Genomic DNA, 23,745 nt, shown 5'->3' with positions numbered 1-23,745 from the left:
CATGTCCATCAGCCTATATAGTACAGTGTTTAGCCCGGGCAAATACGATGGCGCTCATTGTCATTACTTTCAAAAGTCCTTATGGGATAGGATTTGGGTGAATAGTTACCAAGGGATCGTTTTAAAAGTCATGGTGACATATTTCAATCTGTAAACAAACAATGACTTGAAAGGTCGCCTCTTGGAAATACCAAGATTCATTAGAAGATGTATTTTATTACAAATAAAAAGAGAAAAAAATCTCGAAATGTCAAGTCGTAGTTTATGGATTCCAAAGGAAAAGTTTCAGACGAAATTCAAGAAACCGAATTCGCATTTCAACAAATCCAACTCTCTGTTCATCCTCATATTTCCTTTTTTTATTCACAATCATTATATATCTTAGTTTTTGTAAAAGCTCGAAAAGAAACAAAGGATTACCATCATACCTTTGGAAGAAGAGCAGAAATACAGAAAATCGGTAAACAACAGCTACCTTTTTCTTTACCTTTAAATTTTTTAACATTATCTTTCACCTTTTTATCAAGACATCCAACTACATTCAAAGGCAACGACTACCATTTTCCAAAGAACAAACATCGTTTTACCAATGTCGTTGGGCAAAGCATCATCTCGCCTTTTTTTTTCATGCTTTCCCAAGAATATACCGATTCGGTTGTGTAAACCGCGATCTTTCCATAGTCATAAGTCTTTATCGTTCACATCAATTCCAAACCGTCAACCCCATACATCCATCTTCTCTACTGTACCTGACTCCTCTGCCAACAACCGGTTTCGTAAAATGACTGCTGAAAGAACAAACGTAAACGTTGCTATTATTGGTAAGTAAGCCTTATATTTTTTGGGTTGTCTTTTTGTTTTTTGAAACAAAAATAAAAGGATAAAGGAACTAGGGAATCTATATCACCAATGTATCTTTGCATCCCATTGTCTACCATTATATTTTCTCTCTTATTTCTTTTACCCTCCTTACTAACCATTGTCTAAGGTACTGGTACCATTGGTGGTGAATTATTGAACCAAATCAAGGAGTTTAATGTCAAGGCCTCCAAAAATGGTACTCCTTCCTTCAACGTAGTCGCCATCACCAGCACAAGGGGTTACTGTGTCTCCAAGGACTACAAACCCATTGATTTGACCCAATGGAGAAGTTTGCATGCCCAAAACCAAGGTGCTCTCTCCGTTGACATTTTGCTCGATTTCCTCTCGAGTTCTCCTCTTCCTGCCATCATGATTGACAACACTTCTTCCGAGCTCGTCGCTAGCTCTTACCCCAAGTTTTTGGCCAAGAACATTAGCATCGCTACCCCCAACAAGAAGGGTTTCTCTGCAGATGCCGATGTCTATAACTCTTTGGTCGAGGCTTCCAAGACAAGCAATGCTCATTTGATGCACGAGGCTTCCGTTGGTGCTGGTTTGCCTATCATCTCCACACTCAAGGAACTCATTGCTACTGGTGATGAAATTCTCAAGGTCGAAGGTATTTTCTCTGGTACTTTATCTTACATTTTCAATGTTTGGTCTCCCAACGGCAAGAAGAGCACTGCCTCTTTCTCTGATATAGTCAAAGTCGCCAAAGAAAATGGCTACACTGAACCCGATCCTCGTGACGATTTGAACGGTATGGACGTTGCTCGTAAAGTCACTATTTTGTCTCGTCTTGCCGGTGTTCAAGTAGACTCTCCCAGTTCCTTCCCTGTCAAATCTTTGATTCCTAAGCCTTTGGAATCTGCCGTGAATGCCGATGAGTTTATGGCTGGCTTGCCCAATTACGATGCTGAGTTTGCCAAGATCCGCGACGAAGCTGAGAAGGAAGGAAAGGTTGTTCGTTTCGTTGGTGAAGCCGATGTTGTCAACAAGTCAACCTTGGTTAAGCTTGAAAAGTACGATGCCTCCCACCCTTTTGCTAACCTCCAATCCTCTGATAACATTATTGCTTTCACTACCAAACGTTATCAAGCACGCCCTCTTGTCATTATTGGTGCTGGTGCTGGTCCCGCCGTCACTGCTGCTGGTGTTCTTGGTGATATGATCAAGATTATGTCTCAAGTTCGTGCTCATGATGCTCCTAGCGCTTGAACATTTACTTTTGGATGATGACATTTTGGATTTTATTTAGATTTTGAAGAAATAAAATATTGGTTTGTTTTATAGCTCTTTCGTTGCAAGGCGTTCCCACTTGAATTTCCTCTTGTACACACACCAATGAGAATATTTTCTGTTTTTCTAGGCTTTTTTTTTTATGCGTAAAGTCTGCACGCCGTAAAAGCATAATAGCAATATCCTTTCAATTTTTTTTCAATTCACAAGAAGAAGCCAACCATCCAACAGAAGAATCTACACAGCGATATAAACAGCTTTGTCACCTAAATGCTGTACATTCCATTCCCTTTTTTCTGCACAACCAGATGCCTACTGTACGCACCGTATTACTTCCTATTAGCAAAATCCAATATCTATTTTAATAAAAACAAAAGTATATAATAACATCCAGCAATTCTAATATTTACAAAAACTACTTACATTCCTTGAGAGTGCATTTAGCAACACTGTGGTAACATTCTGTATCCTTACTTAGCAGCTCATTATAGTTTCACTAAATTACTTAGCGTTGTGTAAACAATATCGTTATGTCCCATACAATGTGATCCAACTGAATAAGAGGGAAATGCTTTCATCCATACAACAAAAGAAAGGCTAAGAGCCCTGTTTCGAAGGGGGAAAATGGATTTTGAATCAATAGAAGATCAAGATGGTAAGTGAATCTTCTGTCAATTTAATTCTCTAATGTGCTTTTTCCAGGAATTCGTCTGTCTTGGAATATGTTTCCTGCTACAACAGCAGAAACCGCAAGAGCGGTAATCCCCATTGGCGCTATGTACACTCCTTTGCATCAAAAACCCGACCTTGTTACCGCTCCTTATGAACCCATCACCTGTCGGGCTCCATGCCGAGCAGTCATGAATCCTTACTGGTATGGACCAAGGACATTTGCTAGGAAGCTTAGCTGACGATGTTTAGTAATGTAGACTTACGCGCGAGGTTTTGGATTTGTAAGTAAATTGAAGATTCGTTCGTAAAGTCCTTTATATGTTACTCAGGAGTGTCTGTCAGTAGTGCAGCAGTCGAAAGACTGAGTAGTTCTTTGGGCTCAGTGGCTTCAAACGAATTATGCTCTTGAATAGATGAAGCTAACTTTGTTTCTAGGTCCGTTTTGTTTTCAAAGAAACTCTCTTCCTCCTCAATATCATGACATTTCCACCAATAATTTACCTTTGGAACTTCTCAGTCAAAATACGACCATGGAATATACTTTAAACCGTCCAGTCAAGGCTCCTCCCGTGTTTCTATTCCTTGTCGATACTGCCGTTTCTGAATCTGAACTTCAGGCCATGAAGGATGCCATCATTGTCAGTCTCAGTCTCCTTCCTCCAGATGCAATTATAGGCTTAGTTACTTTTGGCTCTGTAATTCAGGTTCATGAAATCGGCTTCCATGCCATCCCCAAGTCTTTTTGTTTCCAACCTGATACAAACTACACTAGTATGCAGCTTCAGTATTTACTCGGCTTATCTGGAGGACAATTCCGCCCTATGGTCTCCAAAACCACTATCCAAGGTACCGGCGTCACACTAAACTTAGGTGCTGCATCCCGATTTCTCTTACCTGTTCAGCAATGTGAATTGCATCTTTTGAATATTCTTGAGCAGCTTTCTCCCGATCCATCACCTGTTCCACTCGGTAAGCGTGCTCTGAGGTGTACTGGTTCGGCTCTAAAAATATCAGCAACTCTTTTAGAAATAGCATTTCCTAAAAGTGGTGCTCGAATTGAGTTGTTTGCTGGTGGCCCTTGCACCGTGGGTCCTGGACAGGTTGTTTCAGTCGAATTGAAGGAACCCATGCGCTCCCATTCTGAATTGGAAAATGATAAAGCAAAGCATTTTAAAAAAGCAAGACGATTCTACAAGGAGGAGGCTCAACGACTATCCGAACTAGGCCATACTGTCGATATTTTCGCAGGCTGCTTGGATCAGGTAGGAATCATGGAAATGGAAAGCCTCGTCAACTATACCGGTGGGCACATTGTACTTTCGGATTCTTTCTCGACGTCCATCTTCAAACAAAGTTACCAGAGATTATTCAATGCAGATGAGTTTGGATATCTCAGAATGGGATTTACTTCTACTTTGGATGTCATAACCTCGAAGGGATTAAACGTCTGTGGCATGATTGGTAATGGATTGGGCGAAGGAAAAAAGAGTAATAATACCAGTGATAATGTGATTGGGATAGGCGGAACGGATTCATGGAGAATTTCTACAATCTCTCCAAAGTCAACATTTGCCATATACTTTGATTTGAGCAAAGAAATGAATAATCCTGCTTCTCAACATCCTGCACAATCATATATTCAATTTCTAACGTTATATCAACATACTTCCGGCACTTATCGACTTCGTGTCACAACAATTTCACGCTCTTTTATAACTGGTCACGCCAAAAGCATATCAGATTCATTTGATCAAGAAGCGGCTGCCGCATTGATAGCTCGTATGGCACTCTTCAAATGCCATAACGATGATGAATATGGCGTAGCTAGATGGATTGATCGCACTTTAATTAGACTTTGTCAAAATTTTGCTGATTACAGAAAGGGGGACCCAATGAGTTTCCGTCTTTTGCCAAATTTCACCTTATTTCCTCAATTTATGTTCCATCTTCGTCGTAGTCAATTTCTTCAAGTTTTTAACAACTCTCCCGACGAAACATCTTTTTATCGCCATACATTGAATTTTTCCGACGTGATGGACTCATTGATTATGATACAACCTACTCTTCAATCTTACAGCTTGGATTGTCCTGAAGGAATTCCTGTTTTGCTTGACTCAATTTCAATCAAGTCGGATGCGATTTTGTTACTAGACACATTCTTCCATATTTTAATTTTCCATGGATCAATAATTGCTCAATGGAGGAATGCTGGCTATCAAGATTTACCAGAGTACACTAACATCAAGGAACTTCTTTTGGCACCAAAAGTTGAAGTAACGGAACTCTTGGCAGATCGTTTTCCTATTCCGAGATTTATTGTTTGTGACCAAGGAGGTAGTCAAGCTAGATTTTTGTTGTCTAGGATTAATCCTTCAGTGTCTATTGCTGAATCATCGCCTTATCATAGCATGTCGGACAATTCTGAACCTGTCCTAACCGATGATGTTAACTTGCAAAAGTTTATGGAACATTTACGAAAAATGGTAGTAGCATCATGAATTATTGTTTAAATTAGTATGAATCATTTATTTGGTATATATCTACTTAGGTTGCTGAGGATCGTTTCCCAGCAATCGTTGAGACAGCGTCACAAACAAATAGAGTGTAATGTAGACTTGTTTAGAGGCCTCAAGTTTTAGTAAGAAGCAGTGCGATTTAAAACAAATCTCCATTGCAGAAAAAGTAAAGTAGGATATTAAATATAGAGAGCTTTTTAGAACTCGTTTTCAGGATCTAATGCTTACGTATGGCAAGGTGTTTTCAATCTGGGCAAGACAATCGATGTATGTATGCTTGATACCTATTTATACCTTTTTTTCTTTTCTTTTTTTTTTAAGAATCTGAGACGTTTCAACTTCATCCTTGTCAAACCAATGCGTTAAATCACTAAGTGAATACTTACTCTTTACAGTGAATTATGTAGTCACCGAACCTATTCCTCACACGAAATAAAAACGAACAAGTGCATCCCTTCATACCACCGGTTAAATTATTCAAAACAATCTTTAAATTCATTTGATAGTTCTTATTCCAAGCGCTTACTGTACGTTGCGTCGCTAACGTAGCTAAATACGATGAACAGTGACGAGTTTGAGTATGATTCAGATACTGAGTCTGAATATTCTATTTTTGATGAAAATGATAGATACGCCCTTCATGGACTCAACAACTCATTAGGCATTTCGGATCTTGTAGACGTTCCAAACCTTTTTCGGGTGTACTCCTGGTTACAAAACCATTATAAGCAGAAAAAGGGACAGGTATGTTTCTCTTCTTTTATTTAAATATGCCGTACTAATAACCAATTCAAAGCTTCGCCATGGCGTAAGTCGTCAAAGGAACAAACTGCAGCCTTTGCATCGGCAACTCAACCAAGAGTCTGAGAAATTGAAGGAAAAGTTTGGACATTCCATTGATGAGTTACAAGCAAAATGGAATTCCGGTCAGATGGTCCGTTTTCGCGACAAAGTATCATTTGTTTTAGGAGTTAGTACCTCCATTCTGACGGCCTTACTTTTGGGAATGGCTCCAGAGTATATTCATATATGGTACACAATTCAGCTCCTCATTTTCCTTCCACTAAGGTACTCAAATTTTCGTTTATTATTTGCTAACTTTAAAATCAGGTACTATACATACCATCGTAAAGGCTATGTTTACTTCATTGCTGATTTTTGTTATTGGGGGAATGTTATGGTATGAAATCTTTTTATTTTATTATTTTTTAAAATACGAATACATAATCTGACTTGTCAATAGCTACTAGCTTACATATGGATATTTCCCTTCAGTCGCAGGTTCTTTGTTTTGAGTTACTCCGTGAGTTACGGCACTCTTGCTTGGTCAGTTGTAGCTTGGCGAAACAGTCTTTTATTCCATTCTCTGTATGTTCACTTGAAGTTTCTATTCTCTAACAATATTAGTGATAAAATTACGAGTCTATTTATTCATTTTTTCCCTCCTCTAGTTTTACATACACTAGTCCATTTAGTCAATCCATCCCTTCTCGAGGAACGGTTTCCAGCTATACCAAATGTTCCTAATATTTATTTGGGATCTTCATTAAAAATCGCGTCTATATCATACGCTTTATGGCAGATATGGTACTACTTTTTCATTCAAGTCGGAAAGCGTAAAGAAATTCAGGCAGGAAAACCTACTTCCTTTACGTGGATGTCAAAAGCGTATGTCTAAAAATACATATACTCATGACTAACATTTTTGCCAGCTACTCTAAGACGACTTTAGGAAAAGCATTAAACGCGTTGCCTGAAAATCTTCGACCCTTCGCTTTTATGGTTCTTCAATATTTATATTCTATTACTACCATGTGTCCATGCTCTATTTGGTACAATAACAAAGTCTATTCTACTGCTTTTTTGGTTGTCATTTTTGGTTGGTCAGTATGGAATGGCGCATCTTATTATAGTAAGTGGAACAATTGACCAACAAATTCTAACATTTAATTAGTCGACGTTTTTGGTATGCGATTTCAAAGAGAATTGGAAGCATTGAGACGTGAAATCGCTAATGATCCTTCACGCTCCTCTCCATCCAGCGAGTTAGATCCAGAAAATTCAAACAGTTCCAAAGTAAAATAAAGTCCATTAATGCTTTGAATACCTTGTGTGGAAAAATCGCAATAAATTAGTTATAATATTATCAATATATGAACCTTCAGTCATTTTTCATCCTTAAATTTAATTTATCAGGAATCGTGGTAGAGAAGTATATAAGATAAAACTACTCCAAGTAAGTTTTCATCGAAGCATACATTATTTTATCAACTTCTGATAAACATGTGAAAAACAATTGCCCATACTATATGGTTAGCCCAAATATGATAATACTTAAGCAACCGCCTATTCCATACCTTGTGTCGACTGATTTTTTCTAATATCCTTACAACATTTTCACGAGTAGTGGTTGATATATGATAAAGTCCATACGAAATTATAGTCAACCCCCCTTCATGGAGGGGACATAAACTGAGTATATAAGTTATATCTTCGTCTGTCCTCATATACTGTTCCAATGCCGAATAAATACGAGCAGCTTCCACAGAAGACACAATCTGAAGACGAAGTCTATCTAAATGGTAAGCAACATCCATGCATAACGTAACCGGTATGTGTGTGTTTGCCATTCTCTGTGCATGTTAGCTTGCAACTTAAAGAAAACGAACATACATAACAATAATTTTCGTAAGATTTAGTTTTTCTCCATTCCTCAATTTTCCCAGCCATGAGAGATAGTTCGTTCACTCCTGAAATACGGTCTGGCCAAAACCAGCCAAAGCCTTCTAATTTGTAGTTCTCTATATGGGGATTAAGTGAAGAAGATTCCAAGAATAGATGCTCATAGCTTACTGCCTTTCTAATGAACGATAACAAGTGAGTTCGGATTCTCCAGCGAACGAGTAATTCCTTATTTCGACAAACTAGCAGTTTCTGTAAATCACTTATCAATTGCTGTTCGGTATGTTCCCTCAACTTCCTTGTTGGAGGAAACTGATTATAAGGTACTGAAGCAATTAGTTCCAAATTTTTAAAGCTTATATTTTTCTTTATAAGTTCAGGTGATACATGAATGATGTGGTTATCTAAATCGCAAAGCAAGTCCCACCAATTTTGATGATATTGAAAGGTCGGGTTCATTGCTCCTGCAATATAACCTGGAAGTTTCAATAACTCATCGACGTTCGACAAATCCACATACGGGAAAGTCATGTTCAAGTACCCTTGTAATAAGCCCGAAGCCCCGGAAGCCAAAGCACTAGCAGATAAAACATAGGAGGTTAACACATGTGCTGGGAGCTTGCTAGTGAGAAACAGGACTCGTTTTTGTAGAAGTAGGGAGTTGATGAGAACAATGATAGGATTCGTATGACCTTCATCAGCAGGTAGATTGGAGGTATACGTAGATAGAGGAGGAGGACTATCGATGAATATTTGAATTAGATTGGAAATATTATATTCACCTACGCACTCGGGTAGGAAGATAGTAGGGATTTCACAGGTAGTAATGTTTGATTTATTATTAGCCGAACTACTCAGTGGAAGTTTCGTAGGCGGAATTTTTAAAGAATCATCAGAATTGAGGAAGGAGCCGGAATGACTGGTAGATCTCACTAAAGAAGACTTTTGAGTTCGGGATTCTGAATCAACATAACGGTAGAAGTCATTTAGAGTCAGTATAACCGAAGAATTTAAAGAGGCATCTAATAAATATGTATGAAAATCATAGTCGCAGACTTCCTTAAATACATGTTCTAAGGTTAGGGAAGAAGGTGAAGCATCAAAACGTTTCCAAGCATCATCTAACATCGGTTTTAATACTTGGACGTGAGGAAAAGAAGTACAAATAGCCATTGCGGACAATGTACCGTTTCGTTTAGCAAATCGTTCACGCTTTGTATGGATTACATTCAGGACGTGAAAAACTTCCGAGCCATTTGGTCCTTTGATAGCCTTGGTTACTGAAGGAAAGAGAGAATATGATTGAGAATCCTCACGAAAATGAAGAAAGAACTGAAGCCAATCTTCATTTCTTTCGTGAATCCTATCAGGTAACATTATTTCTGCAAGAAATCGGAAGTCATAGCGACTCGTTTGAGGAAACTGGTATTGCAAAACGGGGCCTTGATCAGGATCGAAAACAGCAGTGAAAATATAATTGATACTCATGTAGGAGGATTTTTAAGAAGTATAAAAGAAGAAAGGATATGCAAAACTAAGGAAAACACAGGTAAGACAAAAAACTAATATACAAGAATAAACAAGAACTGAACCATCAATACCGACTATTTAACAATATTAATTAACCCAAATCAAGCAAAATGAATATAGAAGGATATGAGAAGGATTTGAGTTACTGATTTATGACTCGTCTCGACGCGACCGAAAGGACATACCAGCCGCCGCGTGGATATTTTAGAAACAGGAAAACGCGAATTTGTTTGAACTTTTTTTTTTTACAATTCAAACCAAAAGTTTTATCAATAATAAAAAGATGTGCTTTTCGTGATATTTATCAAGCAATGACAGCAGGTCGACACGTTATTTCTTAAAAATATCCTTAGGGCATTCTCTTGACAATACAGCAACAAATTACTGATTCTTTTCTTGTTTCAAAAACAGTTATAACATTAATTACACGTACAACTGTATCATTGCTCCGAAAACGAAAATCACAAATGCACGTTCAATGCAAGCTTATATTGACGTGTTCATGCTACTTTCTAAATATCGCGCTAAGTATTATTCATGTACGATATTATAAAGAAGTTCATATTTATATTACAGTAAGAAGGCATTTTGTGTAATTTAGAAAATATCTGTTATATGTTGAAATCCAACCAGCTCATAGCATTATCTTCTGAATTTTTCAGTCTAACGATAATCACTCAGATATGAGTTTTGTAAGGACCTTTCCTCGTTTCCGAGTAGCTACTCAGGCTATTTTCAAGCAATTTTCTACCTACCGGGCTGTTGCTTCTCCTAGAGTTGCACGTTTGCAGAGATGCCAACCTGTTGCCCGAGCTCCTTTGGGCATTCGTATGGCTTCAACTGATTCCAGAAAAGATTTGTTAGCTGCTTTGGAGTCTGAAATTGAATACGAAAAGAAACACGTTTTGACCGACACTTCTTTACCTCCTATCCCGTATGAAATTGAGGACATCCGTGGAGATGCTACTGTGAAGTTGAAAACACAGAAGGGTGATGAAACGTACGAATAAATATCTATTTCTATGGAGATTTGCTAACTTTTTCTTAGTATCTATATCAAGTTCAATGTCTCTGACGATACTCAAGAGCCCGCCATAGAGGATAAGGAATTGAGTGAATTTGAAGAATATGATAACAAAGGTCAACAACAGCCCATTGAAGAGATCCCAGAAGACGAAGTCGGTACTTCTGAGGCGTTGGGTCGCTTCCAACCTTGTACCGTTGAAGTTGTGAATCCTAATGTCGGTGTTTTAGCTTTTGAAGCTATGGCTTATGATGAAGGCTTCGAAATCGAAAACATTTTCTTCTCTAAAGATACCAACGTTTTAACTTCGGACAGCGTCGAGGCTGAGTGGTCTCGCCGCAAACAATATCTTGGCCCTTCCTTTAAGGAATTGGACCCTGAGCTTCAAGACCTCTTCCATAATTTCTTGGAAGAGCGTCACATTGATTCTGAAACAGCTTCCTTTGTCATTTCTTTTGGATTAACCAAAGAACTTAAGGAGTACGTTCGTTGGTTGGAAAATGTTCGCGACTTTGTTAAGTAGAATGATCTCGCCAAGATTTGCTCATTTTATTTCTTGTATGTACTAGTTCTCAATTTACTTACTTTGCGTGAAGTAACCAATGCATATATTTTGAATCGCTAAATTCTTCCTTATTTTACATGAATAGGCTATCATAATTCTGAGTATACTAAAAATAAAATTAACCTTAATCTAAACCAGTCCCAAAATTTTTTTCCGTATCTAACTCCAAAATAAAGAAATAATAAAAACGAGCCCTTTCGTTTCGATAATCGCGGCTTTCCCTTCTTACTGATATCTATTTTCAGCTTGCAATTATGAAAGAATCAACCCGCCAAGTCTGTATTCCTCGCCAGTCCTCTATTGAATTTGCAAGCGAAGAGACTTGATCAAATCACCACCGACCTGCTGGATTTGTTGACACACGGCGGCCGTGTCCACAACCACTAAATCCTCTTCAACAACCTTAAATGGATAGTTTATATTAATTTTAAAATGACGGGGATTCATAATGGCGGGATTAAATATACCACCAATTGTCTTCGGGTCATCTTTGTTGTAAAACAAATAGATTGAATCATTGAAAGCATTTTCTATTTCTTCAATAAAAGCGCTGACTGGGGAGAATCCAGGCCTCTCAGTGGACAAAGCCTTCAAGTTCTTATACTTGAGTTTTGCGTTTTCACGGTATGTAGGGATATGAGCTGCATGTAATTCGATCACAAAATGATATGCGTCCATTGAGCTACTGAACAAAGACTATAAAATAATTAGTAAACAAATTGTAAAACAACATTAAATGGTGTGAAGTTACTCACCTTGAAATCTGTAACTGGTTTCATCAATTCAGATACAGCTGCCCTAGCCAATACAGTAATCCGATTGGCAATCATCTTAGTTGGTGTTTTCCACCCAACATGCTTGCTTTCTAAATCATAATCCACGACGATATAAAACGGATTTCGATTCATGGACACATCCTGTTTTCGCAAACTTTCTAGCTTCTCAGTTGCTTGTGACTGTATGTTTATGGGTAATCTTTGACGGAAATCGATTACCAGCGGTTCAAAACGCCAATCCCAGTTGGCCAAGAAATGCAACATTCTACACAAGGCTGTTTCTCCACTGGCAGTAACCTGCCAAGCGTTGGAGTTTACATAGACACTTCCTATTAAAAGTTCAATCACTTCGTCGCTTACGTGATTGGTAAGCAGATGACTATAAAACCAATGCTTGGCAAGGCGAACGGCCATAGAATAACTCCGGTGTTCTTGACAAATAGCCTGAATAGCAAGGGTATGTTGAGGTATGAATTTAAACATATGGTCATATATGTACAGACCTTCTTGTCCTTTCTGTTTTGTTACAGGATTTTTTAAAAGTGTTTTCCACAAAGCGGCTTCTCTATCATTTCGAATTCTATAACGAAATGTGAATCCATTAGCATATAACACTTGTAGAAAACAGCAATTTAAAGCGGGATAATCCGTATTCTCGAGTCCTACAGCTGCCTTTTCAACATTTTCCGATTCTTCCATCAATTCAGCCAATTTTAGCAAAAACGCAATTTTTGCTCTTTGAATGCCCTCTAATTCATCTGGCCAACGAGAAGAGGATTCAAACTGGAAAACGATGTTTATAGGTGTAGTCGCAAAGGTGTCATAGCCAGGAACACGACTACAACTATATCTTAATGCTTCATCTGCAGGGAGGACTTCTGATATACTAAGAGGGATATCGGATAAATTGTGAAGTGTCTTAACTGCTTCATTATAAGCTTCCGTTACCGGCACATAATCATTGTATGTATCAACATTTGGCGACAATTTAGCATGACTAAAGAGTTGAAACTCTTCATTATGGAACTTCACCATATCACCGCATTGGTTTGATATGTGACGATTCAAAACATATTTCAGAATCTGCATAGGAATTTGAGAACGCTCACTAGGTGTTGAAGATTCCCAATATACACTTTCAGCAATTCTACCATCCTTAAACTTTCTTAGTTCAGCCTTTTCTCCCCAGAATTCGCGAAACTTCGTAGTAGATTCAGCGTCTTCTAGAGATGGACCAATATCCACCAACCGTAAAGAAACTTCTGGATTTAACAAAATTCCAAATGAAACTTTACTTGGATAATTGTTTTCTAACGAATCCTTTACCCCGGATGAAATAACCTCCGACTGGAATAAAACAAGCCTATTCACTCGGTCATTTAAACCCTGTTGCAATATATGCCAAAGCTGTGACATATAGTAAGAAAATTTGGAATCCAAATCCGTCAATTCGGTGTAATTGTCAAAATTTGCTTTTAATTGCACAGGAATGGTACCAGAAAGATCATATTCAAGGATAGGAACATTTACTCGGGTAAGAAAAACCTTAGGGAAATTGGCAATTTCGTTCTCATTCAAAAGTTTCAATGAATGCAATGATGAGGCCTTTAAGTAATCAAGATATGTTTGGTTCATTTTATAAAGTAAGTTTAGAGCGGTAGAACAATCAATAAACGTAGGTGAAGAGTGGTCAACAATAGTCAAAGGAGATGTGTCATAATTTACCTTGTGTAATGAATTTGATAGACTATCCGAGGAAAGAATTTGCAAAACACCCTTAAACAGCTGAGTAGCGTTCAAGTACGCAGACAAAACGCTGCCTGTGGGAAGTCCGGATGCACTCATAAGAAGAGCAAGCATTATGCACCATTCTTGAAGGCCAAAACCATACTGATGCATGCTTGAGCAGAAGCCTCTCATGTTCAACCACACACTACCCAATCCGCAAGCCTCTACAAATTGAGGGTTAACACTGTATTTTTTGACCAAATCTCGATAATATAACATAGATTGATCCTCCAAAACTGAAGCATTATAAAACGGAGTAGGAAACGATTCCTCCTCGGCCAAAAGATTTCTTAAACAATTTTTATGGGCCAGCAACTTAGATGTCGGAAAAAAGGAAGCAAGACAAGGTATTATGTGAATTGAAAATCTTCTACGTGCCGACGAATCTTCATTTACTGGTTTTATTTGTAAAATGGGTCGTCGCGCATCCCCATGTAGAGCGATGTACTTAAGCTCAACATCACTGCCCACTTTTTGGACGATCTCTTTAGCCAAACATGCTAGATAGTATTGACGCTTATGAAAATAGCGATTATTTAAAAAATCTTTCGGTGTGAATAGTGTCTGAGGCATCTCAACCAGCAGATCATACACCCAACCATTCGGAGTTGAAAAATGCTTTCCACTGCAAGACAGAATACCAGGAGAAATAGATAATGGACTTGAAGACTTCACTTTAATGTTCGTGTCTTCGGCAGGAAAAGGCTTGTGTAGTGGCACTTTGACACTACCAGACTTCTCTAACTTTTTGCATGCTTGCCAAAAGTTGGACTCCTCTGATTCTGGGACATCTTTTAAAACTTTCTTTAACTTTTCAACAAGAGAAAGAGCTGCTTTCGAATGCTTATTGCTGACAGAAACTTCTCTTACCAGTTCAATAGCTTGGAGGTCAAAAGCACTCGTTTTCGAAAGAGTAAGATTTTCCAAATCTTCCCGTTCTACACCTGGCTTAAAGCGTTTTCGATGAGCAGAGTCATTAGTACTTTGCATGCCATTTTTTGAAGTGTCGTTACTATCGTTGGTCACCTTTATGGATTCATTCTGCTGGTCAATGTTAGCAATTGCCTCAATTTCGTTCTATGGTTTAATTTACCTCAGTTGAATTATTAGATGGCTCACTCAACTCTCTCTTTGAAGCACTCATGACACCCCTAATGATATTTCTGAGTCGTTGTCTGTAAATTCGATTACCGGTAATTTTGTAGACGCAGAACATAGGGTAAAATGAATACATAAAAATCATATACATGAATGCTCGATAAAATTAATTCAACACATTTCTTTGAATATTTTATATAAATTAACATTATTATTTTTGCAAAATTTACTTGGCATGTTTAGGCTTTGTTTCCAACTGTACACGTCTTAACCTTCCCTATACCAACAACGGCTTCAATTTTCTGGAATACCCTGAAGGGGTTATATATAAGAGTATACAAGGCCTAAACTGTTAGCAAAAGACGGAAATTGTTAATATTTTGAAATCAAGAAGATTTTTTTTACGAGACATACTTGTTGTGACCAACGAAAACAAATAAGTGTTTGGCAATATTTTGACTAGATCGTTCTTTCGACGGATATAAAGAAAAGTTTAACATTATGACTGAAAACTTAATTCAAAAATTTGAGAATACCACCTTAAACGAACAGGATTGGAAAGCTCAATTACAGGCCAATAATATCGACAAAAGGCCCAAGACCGAGGTAAGCTTTTGAAAGTGTTGGTTCGATTAGTTGTTCGAACACTTGGTATTTCTTGGAGCAGTTTATTAATTCTTTCATTAGGATGTGACGAAAACTAGAGGTACCGAATTTGAAGATTATTATTTAAAGCGGTAAGTAACTTTCGGATAAATACGAGCTCTTTCTAACTTGTCAATAGTGAGCTTTTAATGGGTATTTTCGAAGCAGGCTTCGAACGCCCTTCCCCTATTCAAGAAGAATCCATCCCTATTGCCCTTAGTGGGCGTGATATTCTTGCTAGAGCCAAGAATGGTACTGGTAAAACAGCTGCCTTCGTTATTCCCTCTTTGGAAAAAGCTGATACCAAAAAAAACAAGATTCAAACTTTAATTCTTGTTCCTACTCGTGAGTTGGCTCTCCAAACTTCTCAGGTTTGCAAAAATTTGGGCAAGCATATGAATGCCAAGGTTATGGTTACTACTGGTGGTACGACTCTCAGAGATGATATTTTACGTTTGAACGACCCTGTCCATATTGTCGTTGGCACTCCTGGCCGTGTACTTGATTTAGCCGGAAAAGGAGTAGCCAACTTCAGTGAATGTATGACCTTTGTAATGGATGAAGCCGACAAATTATTGAGCCCTGAATTTACCCCTATTATTGAGCAGCTACTATCTTACTTCCCTAAAAACCGTCAAATTTCTTTATACAGTGCCACCTTCCCCTTGATAGTTAAAGCCTTCATGGACAAGCATCTCAACAAGCCTTATGAAATTAATTTGATGGATGAACTTACTTTGCGAGGTATTACTCAGTATTATGCGTTTGTCGATGAAAGCCAGAAGGTACATTGCCTTAATACCTTGTTCTCCAAGCTCCAAATTAATCAATCCATTATCTTTTGCAACTCTACCAACCGTGTTGAGTTGCTCGCTAAAAAAATAACCGAGTTGGGTTATTCTTGCTTCTACTCTCATGCTAAAATGCTTCAATCCCACCGCAACCGAGTTTTCCATAATTTCAGAAATGGTGTTTGTAGAAACTTGGTTTGCTCTGATTTGTTGACCCGTGGTATTGATATTCAAGCTGTAAATGTTGTTGTCAATTTTGATTTTCCCAAGAATGCCGAGACCTATCTTCACCGTATTGGCCGTTCTGGTCGTTTTGGACACCGTGGTCTTGCTATCAGTTTTATTTCTTGGGCTGATCGTTTCAACTTGTACCGCATTGAAAATGAGCTTGGAACTGAGATTCAACCTATTCCATCTAGCATTGATCCTTCTTTGTATGTGTTCCCCAATGGCAATTACCAAGTTCCTCGTCCTTTAACTGGCACTGCTGAACAAACCCTCGCTGCTCATCAAGCTAGAGGCCAAGAATTCAATAATAACCGCAACAATTATCGCGACAACTATCGCAATCATTCTGGACGCGGCAATGGCGGTGGCTATCGTGGTGGTTATGGTGCCAGACGTAACCCTAGATATGGTGGTCCCAACCCGAAGTCTTTATCATAAAGCTACGAATCCTAACTTGTAGAAGATCCTTATGATATGATAAAAAATACTGTCTTTTGGACACTGTCACCTTCCATTTACAAAGATGATAATCATATCATTCCCTTTTTTGATTTATTTGAAGACATAAATTTGGGTGTACGTAGTTTAGGTTAAAGCTGCCAATTTGTGAATAAAGAGTTGGAAATTAATAGTCATTTCGCATACGATGACCTTTATCTCTTGACTCTTAAAATTTTGAATGATGTTAATCAATGACAACTAAATAAGTGTACAGTTATGTTCATCTATTTTATTGTGGTTTAGTTTGTTAAGCTAGAAATCGAGAGCTGAATCTATGTTCATGGCAATTTTCAATTCCTCGATTGATAAAGGCCACACGTATCCAACTATAGGTTGGACCCTTTGAGTTATCTGTTGGAACGATTGAATATACATTTCTGCTGTTCTTTTCATTACATGTTCCATTATTAATGGCGCAGCAAGAAGTTGAAGATCTGCGATTATTTCTGAAATGGTTATAGTAACAAAAGAATTAAATCGTGAGACCTGTTCGTCCCAAGAGACTGATGAAATAGCTTTTAGTTCTTCCTTATCGTCCTTGTTTTTTATAAAGTTGATGAGATCCGAAAGACCAGATTCAGTTAGATAAGTTTGATATACCAAATCTATCAGCTTTTCAACATACATATTTTCTTTGTTTTCAAAGCTCTCTCGTATATGGGCGAGGAAGTTGTAGCGTCTGAGGTAAGTAAGACAGCTGTCTAGAATGTTTAGTAAGTAAATTACATATTTGTGAAAATGTAACCGATCCTTAACCATAGTAAAACAAATTTGAAGCACTTTTTCGAATAAATCGGAGAAGATTGTAATGAATTGCTCCTCATCTACTCCCTTTACACTTAGAGACGCATTTCGAATCTTAAATATGGAATTTGAATTCCGAAGGAAGCTTGTAACAAAATCTGGCGGAAGCAAATCGTCAGTAACTTTAGGAAGTGAAGACGAAATAGCGTATAGTTCATCGTCAATGACTGTTTTCATTCTCTGATAAGTAAAATCTTCAATCCTTAAACATAGAAGTTAGTACAATACGGTAAAGAAATAACCTACGTTTTTAGTATCTTGAGAACTATACAGTTTTCGTGAACAATTTTTGAAAATGCTTCATGATAGAATCCAAGCAGCTCGATTAAATTGTATAAACGGATGGTATCAGTTAAATCGAGTATTGAGGTTTGTGCCCGCGAAAGCAAAGGACGGCAAATACCGTACAAACTACCGTCTAATAAATTATTTGTTTGTTCTTGTACAGTAGAAGGTATATCCCAAGGGGGCACCGGGTGGCTGTTTACTTGTTGTCTTCTAGCAGCAAATATAGAATCAATTAGCTCTTTCTCATTCACAATAGTTTGGTGAATCCAAGCCAAAAGATCACCTATAAAGCGCATAGTATCTGGCGCTGAAAGTTCAATTGGTTTTGAGGAAGAGAGTGCATCACCTCTAGTTAAAGCAGTAACATATGCCGAATGAAGATTCTGCTGCCGTACCTGAATAATCAAGTTTATCGTTCTGCTGGCTGTTGTATGTTCAGATAAAAGCTTTGTTATTGCTCGTTTAATTTCTGAATTGGTTTCCATAGTTTGAATCACTCGAGGGTTTCTGAGTTCAAGTTCTACAAACCTGTACAGCTTACCGTAAGCAGTATCAATATGCCTCGACATAGTCTTTATGATCCCCTCAAGAGATTCATAATTAAGGAACTCACTAACAGGAGTGAAAAGAGAGTTTGTGTTATCATGAATGGACTGGGCTTTCTCGAAGATTAGATAAAAGCGATCGTCAACATCGTTGTGGGAAGTCAAATGAATTAAATCTTCATCTGAAATTAAGAAATTGTTTTCAACATACTCTATGCAATCAAGTTTTTCATGAACGCGTTTCTTCTCAGCTTCAATGGATTGATATTTGTTATGCAATTCCATTGCGGCTTTGGATTTAGAATTCCAATGAGAGTCATAAGAATCAATGGACGTTGAGAATGACGAGAAAGATTCATTCATAGACTCTAAGTGCTGCCTAGGTTAGCTTACAATACCTTTTTTGCAACTGAATAGTGTCTCATACGTTCGTTAAATTAGATAATTCATGCAAAATAGAGCCATTTGTCCAGATTAAGTCTGAGAAAGCTTCAAAAGGCAATTGGTCTCGAGTTTCTTTTTCATTTTTAAAATTCCTTTCTGATAATTGCTGTAATGCTGACTCCAACTGTGGGTTCACATAATTAATAGAAGACAGTTGTGCAATATTCTTTGATATCAGGTTCCGAAATGATAGTAATTCATCTCGTTTCAGTCGGTAGTCAGGTCTTTCGTTTTTTGCGTCCATTCAGGTACTTGGTAAATAGTGGTCTACCCACCAGATACAGGATATAGAAAGACTTGATTATTAAAGCTGGCTAAATGTTTTATTTTTAATTTAATTGAAATTAATTTTGCGAACCTAGGATAAGTCAGTTGTTTGGTTTGACTAGACAAGTGCAACCCGTTTCTATGCGAGAGTTGCAAAAGGTCGAGCATTCAAAAGTTTTCTTCTAAGAGAAATAGATTTCCATTCCAAGGGGAAACGCAGTATTTATTATGAATTAATCAATATGTTGTTCTCAAACACTTTCAAAGAGTAACTAGAACTTCTCAATTGCGGCCCACTTTACATTCCTTGCGGTTTATATGCTACCTCTTATATTCATCATATTGCTGGTATTTTTCAATTTTATCACTCGGTTCTGCTATTTTTTCTTTGGATTCAATTTTTAGTTCCTTCACCTAATTTATGAATTAATCAAGGATGAGCGCAACACCAACTATACGTGGTTTGCTGGTAGATGACTGTTCTCGCTGTCAGCATTATCATAGTGAACTGGACATTGTAGCATTACGCTGTCTTGCGTGCAAAGAGTTTTACGCTTGTTTTACTTGCCATAACACTCTGGAATCTCATCCTTTTGAGCCATGGAAGGAAACACCAAATATGTTCCCTGTTTTGTGTGGAGCATGCAAATATAGCTTGACAAAGAACGAATATCAGCAAGCCAGCAGTTGCCCAAATTGCAAGCGACCATTCAACCCGAATTGCCAAATGCACAAAAGCTATTACTTTGCATAAAACCTCATCAAGTCGAAATGCATGTGATTTGAATATGATGGTTTACATCTACCTAAAGCTTAGAAAAAGCCCAGAGCCAAGCGTTACTAATATCAATGTCGCCTTCAAAGTTATCGTTGACCAAAGTCAACGACTCCATAAACGGAAATGTTGGTCTGGTTAGACTTAATGTTTTTTCTTTTATATTCGGTTGATTTGTTTTTGCAACCTTTTGCTTTACGTGGCAATTCGTCTTTAGAAGCATATGTAATTCAAAAGTCCCAACTGATTACGTATAAATTCTGAGTACTTATTTATATTACGAGAGAAGATCGTTGTGCTACCATCGATTTAATTATCTTTAATAAACCAGACAATCAATAATCATCATGCCGGAATACCATGGTGCTTGTCTTTGCGAAGCCGTTAAAATCTCTGTACAAGTAGAGAGGCCTGAACTTAGCATCTGTCACTGCGAAAGTTGCCGGAAATGGTGTTCAGGACCTTTTATGGCTTTTGTAGCGCAAGATTTTCATTTGGAACCCAAGGAAAAGGTATCCCACTATTCATCTTCCGACATAGCCAAACGAGCATTTTGCAAGATTTGCGGTACTTGTTTAACCTTTTATTATCACAACATGAAACAAGTCTTTGTAAACCCTTGGATTCTCAGGAACGTTCAAGGCATAACTACTGGCGTTGAAGTATGTTACGATAATAAGCCCGATTGCTACTCTTTCGACAACAAAACCGAGAAATATACAGAAGCTGAAACGATGGCAATGGTAGATACATCCTAATAATATAACGGCTTACTACGATTCTTGAATACTATCATATATAGAAAAGATACGTTGCATGCAATTCCGACGGTAAAAGTTACTTTATACTAGCCATTTCTGGTTGATGAAATATAAGTGACAAAGAATGACTCCAAAACTTAACGTGAGCATGAGCGAAAAGGAACCTTGAAAAAAAAAAAAAGAAATGAAATTGGGGTTTTATAAACATGATACAAGTAAATTGACCTTTGAATAAATTAATCTTCATTCTTCATAATATGCAAAAGCCAGAAGGCCATTTTCTATAATATCGTTTTATGATGTTTACGATGATGATTGCTTTTTGTAAACATCGTGACTGCTTTTTTACATGCCCCTAAACACCAAAACGAAAATTCACACCTCCTCAGCCACCACCTAACAGGCGAAAAATATAATGCCTACTCATCTTGCTAAGAATCGTAAGCTTCGTGGTCACGTTTCTGCCGGTCACGGTCGTATCGGAAAGCACAGGAAGCATCCTGGTGGTCGTGGTCTTGCTGGTGGTCAACACCATCTCCGTACTCACTTGGATAAGTACCACCCTGGTTACTTTGGTAAGGTTGGTATGCGCCATTACCACCTTTTAAGGAACCCTTTGTGGCGCCCAAGTGTCAACTTGGACCGTCTCTGGACTTTGGTCCCCAACGAGACTCGTGAAAAGTACTTGGGTAAGAACACCGAGGTTGCCCCTGTGATCAACACTCTCCAATCTGGTTATGCCAAGGTTTTGGGTAAGGGTCGTCTTCCTGAGACTCCTGTCATTGTTCAAGCTCGCTACGTCTCCCGCAGAGCCGAGGAGAAGATTAAGCAGGCTGGTGGTGTTGTTGAACTTGTTGCTTAAAATGATTTAATAAATGTTGTTTGGTTATATTTTATGACGAAAATATCTAAAGACTTACCACAAGATGGTTTGTTTAAATGTGTAGTATTTTTTAATGTGTACAATTTTTTTTTGGTATTTTTATAAAATCGAGTTCTTTCGTACTATTTGAGTATCCTATAAGTAAAGCTATTGTTTGAATTAGAATGGAAGCAACAAAGACTAATAGGCATGCAATAGAACATAAATATACATAAATTGAGGTTATTAGATATAAACTACAAGACAATCACAGATTGTCATCGATGCTATCACTAGGACGTTTCCTTTTTAAGACAGACATATCCTGTGTGCTTGAATCATTGTCTTCACCATCTCTTAAGATGCGAGAGAAGTGTTGAGTCGTTTCAGTGGAGTCATTCTCCATAGGTGGTGAATCGGGTACTGGCTTGTCAAAAGAAGGATCATTTCGTTGAAAGCTAAACGGGAATGTCGGGTCATCCAAATACAGAAAGTCATGGGCCATTGCCTCACTTGCCGTTATGCGCTTATTACAATCCAATTCTAAACAGCGCTCCAGGAAATCGAGACAAACGGTTTCTTCTATACTTGGTTTATGCATTAATTTTTCCTTGTAGATGCTCGCCGATCCACAGCTAGCCCACAATATTAATTTACGAAAGTTAACTCTTTTTTCCGTAAGGGTATTAACGTTGGTTTCAAATGTGCAACCTAAACAAGAAAAGTTAGTTAATGAAGATTTCCTAGAAAATCAATAAAAAGCATACCATGTAGTGCTGCAACCTGTCGCATTTCGTTTTTTCCAAAGATACATGCTATCTCCATAAGGGCATCAACATCGTCCTTGGAATTAAACATTGGAAATCGTTTTGTAAGAAAAGAAAGTAAAATAACACCAGCAGACCAAATATCAATTCTCGTAGTCTGAACAGAACATTTCAGCAGAACCTCTGGTGCTCGAAATCCTCGTGTTCCAGCTCGATTGGCTCGTTTGCTAGGTCTAGTATCATTTTTAACATACCCCAAGGCTGGTCCATAATCCTTGTACGATTCACGAGCTAAGTCTGCGGTTTCATACGATACACAAGGGCAGGTTTTTGGAAGAGGCCAATTATGATGTTCGGCCAATCCGAAATCAACCAAAACGCCATGTTTTCGTTCGACGTTAAAAAGAAAATTACTCGGTTTGATATCCCGGTGCATAATTTGCATAGCTTCACAAGCGGCCAAAGCATCGAACAGGCAACGAAAGTACGCGCTCATTTCCTTGTACGAAAAAGTGCTATAGAATTGTCGAAAATCAGTATGCTGATAATATGGTAGTATAAGCAAAACCTGGTCTTCGTTCCTTAATGCAGTAATTAATGGTGCAATTGTATCAATCCCTCGCAGAAGATACAGAATTTCCAATTCGTTCAGAATACGCATTGGGCTGCTAGTAGCGTATATCTTTTTTATAGCAACAAATTTGGGCTCTCTCTTCGTAGGACTTATGGCGCTTTCATGAATTAAACCTTCCGGTTTTTGTTGTTTAGCTAAAACTTTAGAATCAATATCCCAATCATTAATATAGTCATAGTACTTCATATCTTCAGCCTTGTATACGCTCGAAAAAGTCCCTGTATATTTTGTCAGTATGTTTTAGAGAACTATGCTAGAAAAAGATATGGCCTGCTTACCCTCTCCGATCTTTTCAATTAAATTATATTGGTTTTCCAGTCCATCAAATACATTGATGATGTCTTCCATTTCTTCACGATCCTGTTCAGGAACATCATGCATACGTTCCTTCATCTCATACTTATCTGATTTTTCTTCTTCATCAATTTCTGTAGCCTCGCATTCATCAATATCGTCCGCTACTTGTTTTGAAGTTTCCAAATTTTCAGATCGTTTGGTTACAAGGCTGGACATTGTCACACAATCAAGTTTGCTTCCAAAAGAAGATTATAAAAAAAAAATAGAATCCTGTTTTACATATGAACAGAACGTACTGTACGATGTAGCATCAGTCTCTTGTTCTATGTTGCTTTTATTAAAAGTTAAACAGCTTAATTTTTACAATAAACGATCGTATAAAAAA

General features: G+C 37.8%; 12 protein-coding genes across 12 annotated transcripts; 8 read left to right on the top strand and 4 right to left on the bottom strand.

Moving 5' to 3' along the window:
- Nucleotides 1–781: 781 nt before the first annotated feature.
- Nucleotides 782–2,079, top strand: hom6 (homoserine dehydrogenase Hom6; the record flags this gene model as incomplete). The annotated part of the gene is made up of 2 exons (XM_056179824.1): nt 782–821; nt 989–2,079. 2 exons carry the CDS (start codon nt 782–784, stop codon nt 2,077–2,079), a joined length of 1,131 nt encoding a protein of 376 aa, XP_056036686.1.
- Nucleotides 2,080–2,724: 645 nt separating this feature from the next.
- sec2302 (COPII cargo receptor subunit Sec23b) lies at nt 2,725–5,270 on the top strand (the record flags this gene model as incomplete). Its single annotated transcript, XM_056179823.1, has 4 exons — nt 2,725–2,755; nt 2,803–2,974; nt 3,022–3,053; nt 3,208–5,270. The coding sequence occupies 4 exons, from the start codon at nt 2,725–2,727 to the stop codon at nt 5,268–5,270; spliced, it is 2,298 nt and encodes a 765-aa protein (XP_056036687.1).
- Nucleotides 5,271–5,846: 576 nt separating this feature from the next.
- Nucleotides 5,847–7,373, top strand: gpc1 (glycerophosphocholine acyltransferase (GPCAT) Gpc1; the record flags this gene model as incomplete). The annotated part of the gene is made up of 7 exons (XM_056179822.1): nt 5,847–6,032; nt 6,085–6,356; nt 6,399–6,468; nt 6,532–6,656; nt 6,696–6,956; nt 7,001–7,200; nt 7,243–7,373. 7 exons carry the CDS (start codon nt 5,847–5,849, stop codon nt 7,371–7,373), a joined length of 1,245 nt encoding a protein of 414 aa, XP_056036498.1.
- Nucleotides 7,374–7,515: 142 nt separating this feature from the next.
- On the bottom strand, nt 7,516–9,458 carry SOMG_01028 (Arf3/6 docking factor; the record flags this gene model as incomplete). The annotated part of the gene is made up of 3 exons (XM_056179821.1): nt 7,516–7,593; nt 7,646–7,921; nt 7,962–9,458. 3 exons carry the CDS (start codon nt 9,456–9,458, stop codon nt 7,516–7,518), a joined length of 1,851 nt encoding a protein of 616 aa, XP_056036497.1.
- A 725-nt stretch (nt 9,459–10,183) lies between these two features.
- mam33 (mitochondrial ribosome assembly protein Mam33) lies at nt 10,184–11,047 on the top strand (the record flags this gene model as incomplete). The annotated part of the gene is made up of 2 exons (XM_056179820.1): nt 10,184–10,500; nt 10,549–11,047. The coding sequence occupies 2 exons, from the start codon at nt 10,184–10,186 to the stop codon at nt 11,045–11,047; spliced, it is 816 nt and encodes a 271-aa protein (XP_056036489.1).
- A 339-nt stretch (nt 11,048–11,386) lies between these two features.
- utp22 (small-subunit processome, UTP-C complex subunit Utp22) lies at nt 11,387–14,797 on the bottom strand (the record flags this gene model as incomplete). Its single annotated transcript, XM_056179819.1, has 3 exons — nt 11,387–11,785; nt 11,845–14,697; nt 14,747–14,797. The coding sequence occupies 3 exons, from the start codon at nt 14,795–14,797 to the stop codon at nt 11,387–11,389; spliced, it is 3,303 nt and encodes a 1,100-aa protein (XP_056036488.1).
- Nucleotides 14,798–15,252: 455 nt separating this feature from the next.
- Nucleotides 15,253–16,853, top strand: ste13 (ATP-dependent RNA helicase Ste13/Dhh1; the record flags this gene model as incomplete). The annotated part of the gene is made up of 3 exons (XM_056179818.1): nt 15,253–15,357; nt 15,439–15,488; nt 15,536–16,853. 3 exons carry the CDS (start codon nt 15,253–15,255, stop codon nt 16,851–16,853), a joined length of 1,473 nt encoding a protein of 490 aa, XP_056036487.1.
- A 315-nt stretch (nt 16,854–17,168) lies between these two features.
- Nucleotides 17,169–19,241, bottom strand: cog6 (Golgi transport complex peripheral subunit Cog6; the record flags this gene model as incomplete). The annotated part of the gene is made up of 3 exons (XM_056179817.1): nt 17,169–17,922; nt 17,967–18,928; nt 18,981–19,241. 3 exons carry the CDS (start codon nt 19,239–19,241, stop codon nt 17,169–17,171), a joined length of 1,977 nt encoding a protein of 658 aa, XP_056036486.1.
- Nucleotides 19,242–19,700: 459 nt separating this feature from the next.
- hot13 (helper of TIM Hot13) lies at nt 19,701–20,018 on the top strand (the record flags this gene model as incomplete). Its single annotated transcript, XM_056179816.1, has 1 exon — nt 19,701–20,018. One exon carries the CDS (start codon nt 19,701–19,703, stop codon nt 20,016–20,018), a length of 318 nt encoding a protein of 105 aa, XP_056036493.1.
- Nucleotides 20,019–20,386: 368 nt separating this feature from the next.
- On the top strand, nt 20,387–20,797 carry SOMG_01022 (CENP-V, S-(hydroxymethyl)glutathione synthase; the record flags this gene model as incomplete). Its single annotated transcript, XM_056179815.1, has 1 exon — nt 20,387–20,797. One exon carries the CDS (start codon nt 20,387–20,389, stop codon nt 20,795–20,797), a length of 411 nt encoding a protein of 136 aa, XP_056036492.1.
- Nucleotides 20,798–21,215: 418 nt separating this feature from the next.
- Nucleotides 21,216–21,662, top strand: rpl2801 (60S ribosomal protein L27/L28; the record flags this gene model as incomplete). The annotated part of the gene is made up of 1 exon (XM_056179814.1): nt 21,216–21,662. One exon carries the CDS (start codon nt 21,216–21,218, stop codon nt 21,660–21,662), a length of 447 nt encoding a protein of 148 aa, XP_056036491.1.
- A 268-nt stretch (nt 21,663–21,930) lies between these two features.
- Nucleotides 21,931–23,576, bottom strand: hsk1 (Dbf4(Dfp1)-dependent protein kinase Hsk1; the record flags this gene model as incomplete). The annotated part of the gene is made up of 3 exons (XM_056179813.1): nt 21,931–22,373; nt 22,430–23,281; nt 23,342–23,576. The coding sequence occupies 3 exons, from the start codon at nt 23,574–23,576 to the stop codon at nt 21,931–21,933; spliced, it is 1,530 nt and encodes a 509-aa protein (XP_056036490.1).
- Between the last annotated feature and the right edge of the window lie 169 nt (nt 23,577–23,745).

Source organism: Schizosaccharomyces osmophilus, chromosome 1, assembly GCF_027921745.1.
Source record: "Schizosaccharomyces osmophilus chromosome 1, complete sequence".
Lineage (NCBI taxonomy): Eukaryota > Fungi > Ascomycota > Schizosaccharomycetes > Schizosaccharomycetales > Schizosaccharomycetaceae > Schizosaccharomyces > Schizosaccharomyces osmophilus.
Note: the sequence above shows the minus strand (reverse complement) of the source record. Positions and strands in the feature narration are given on the sequence as shown.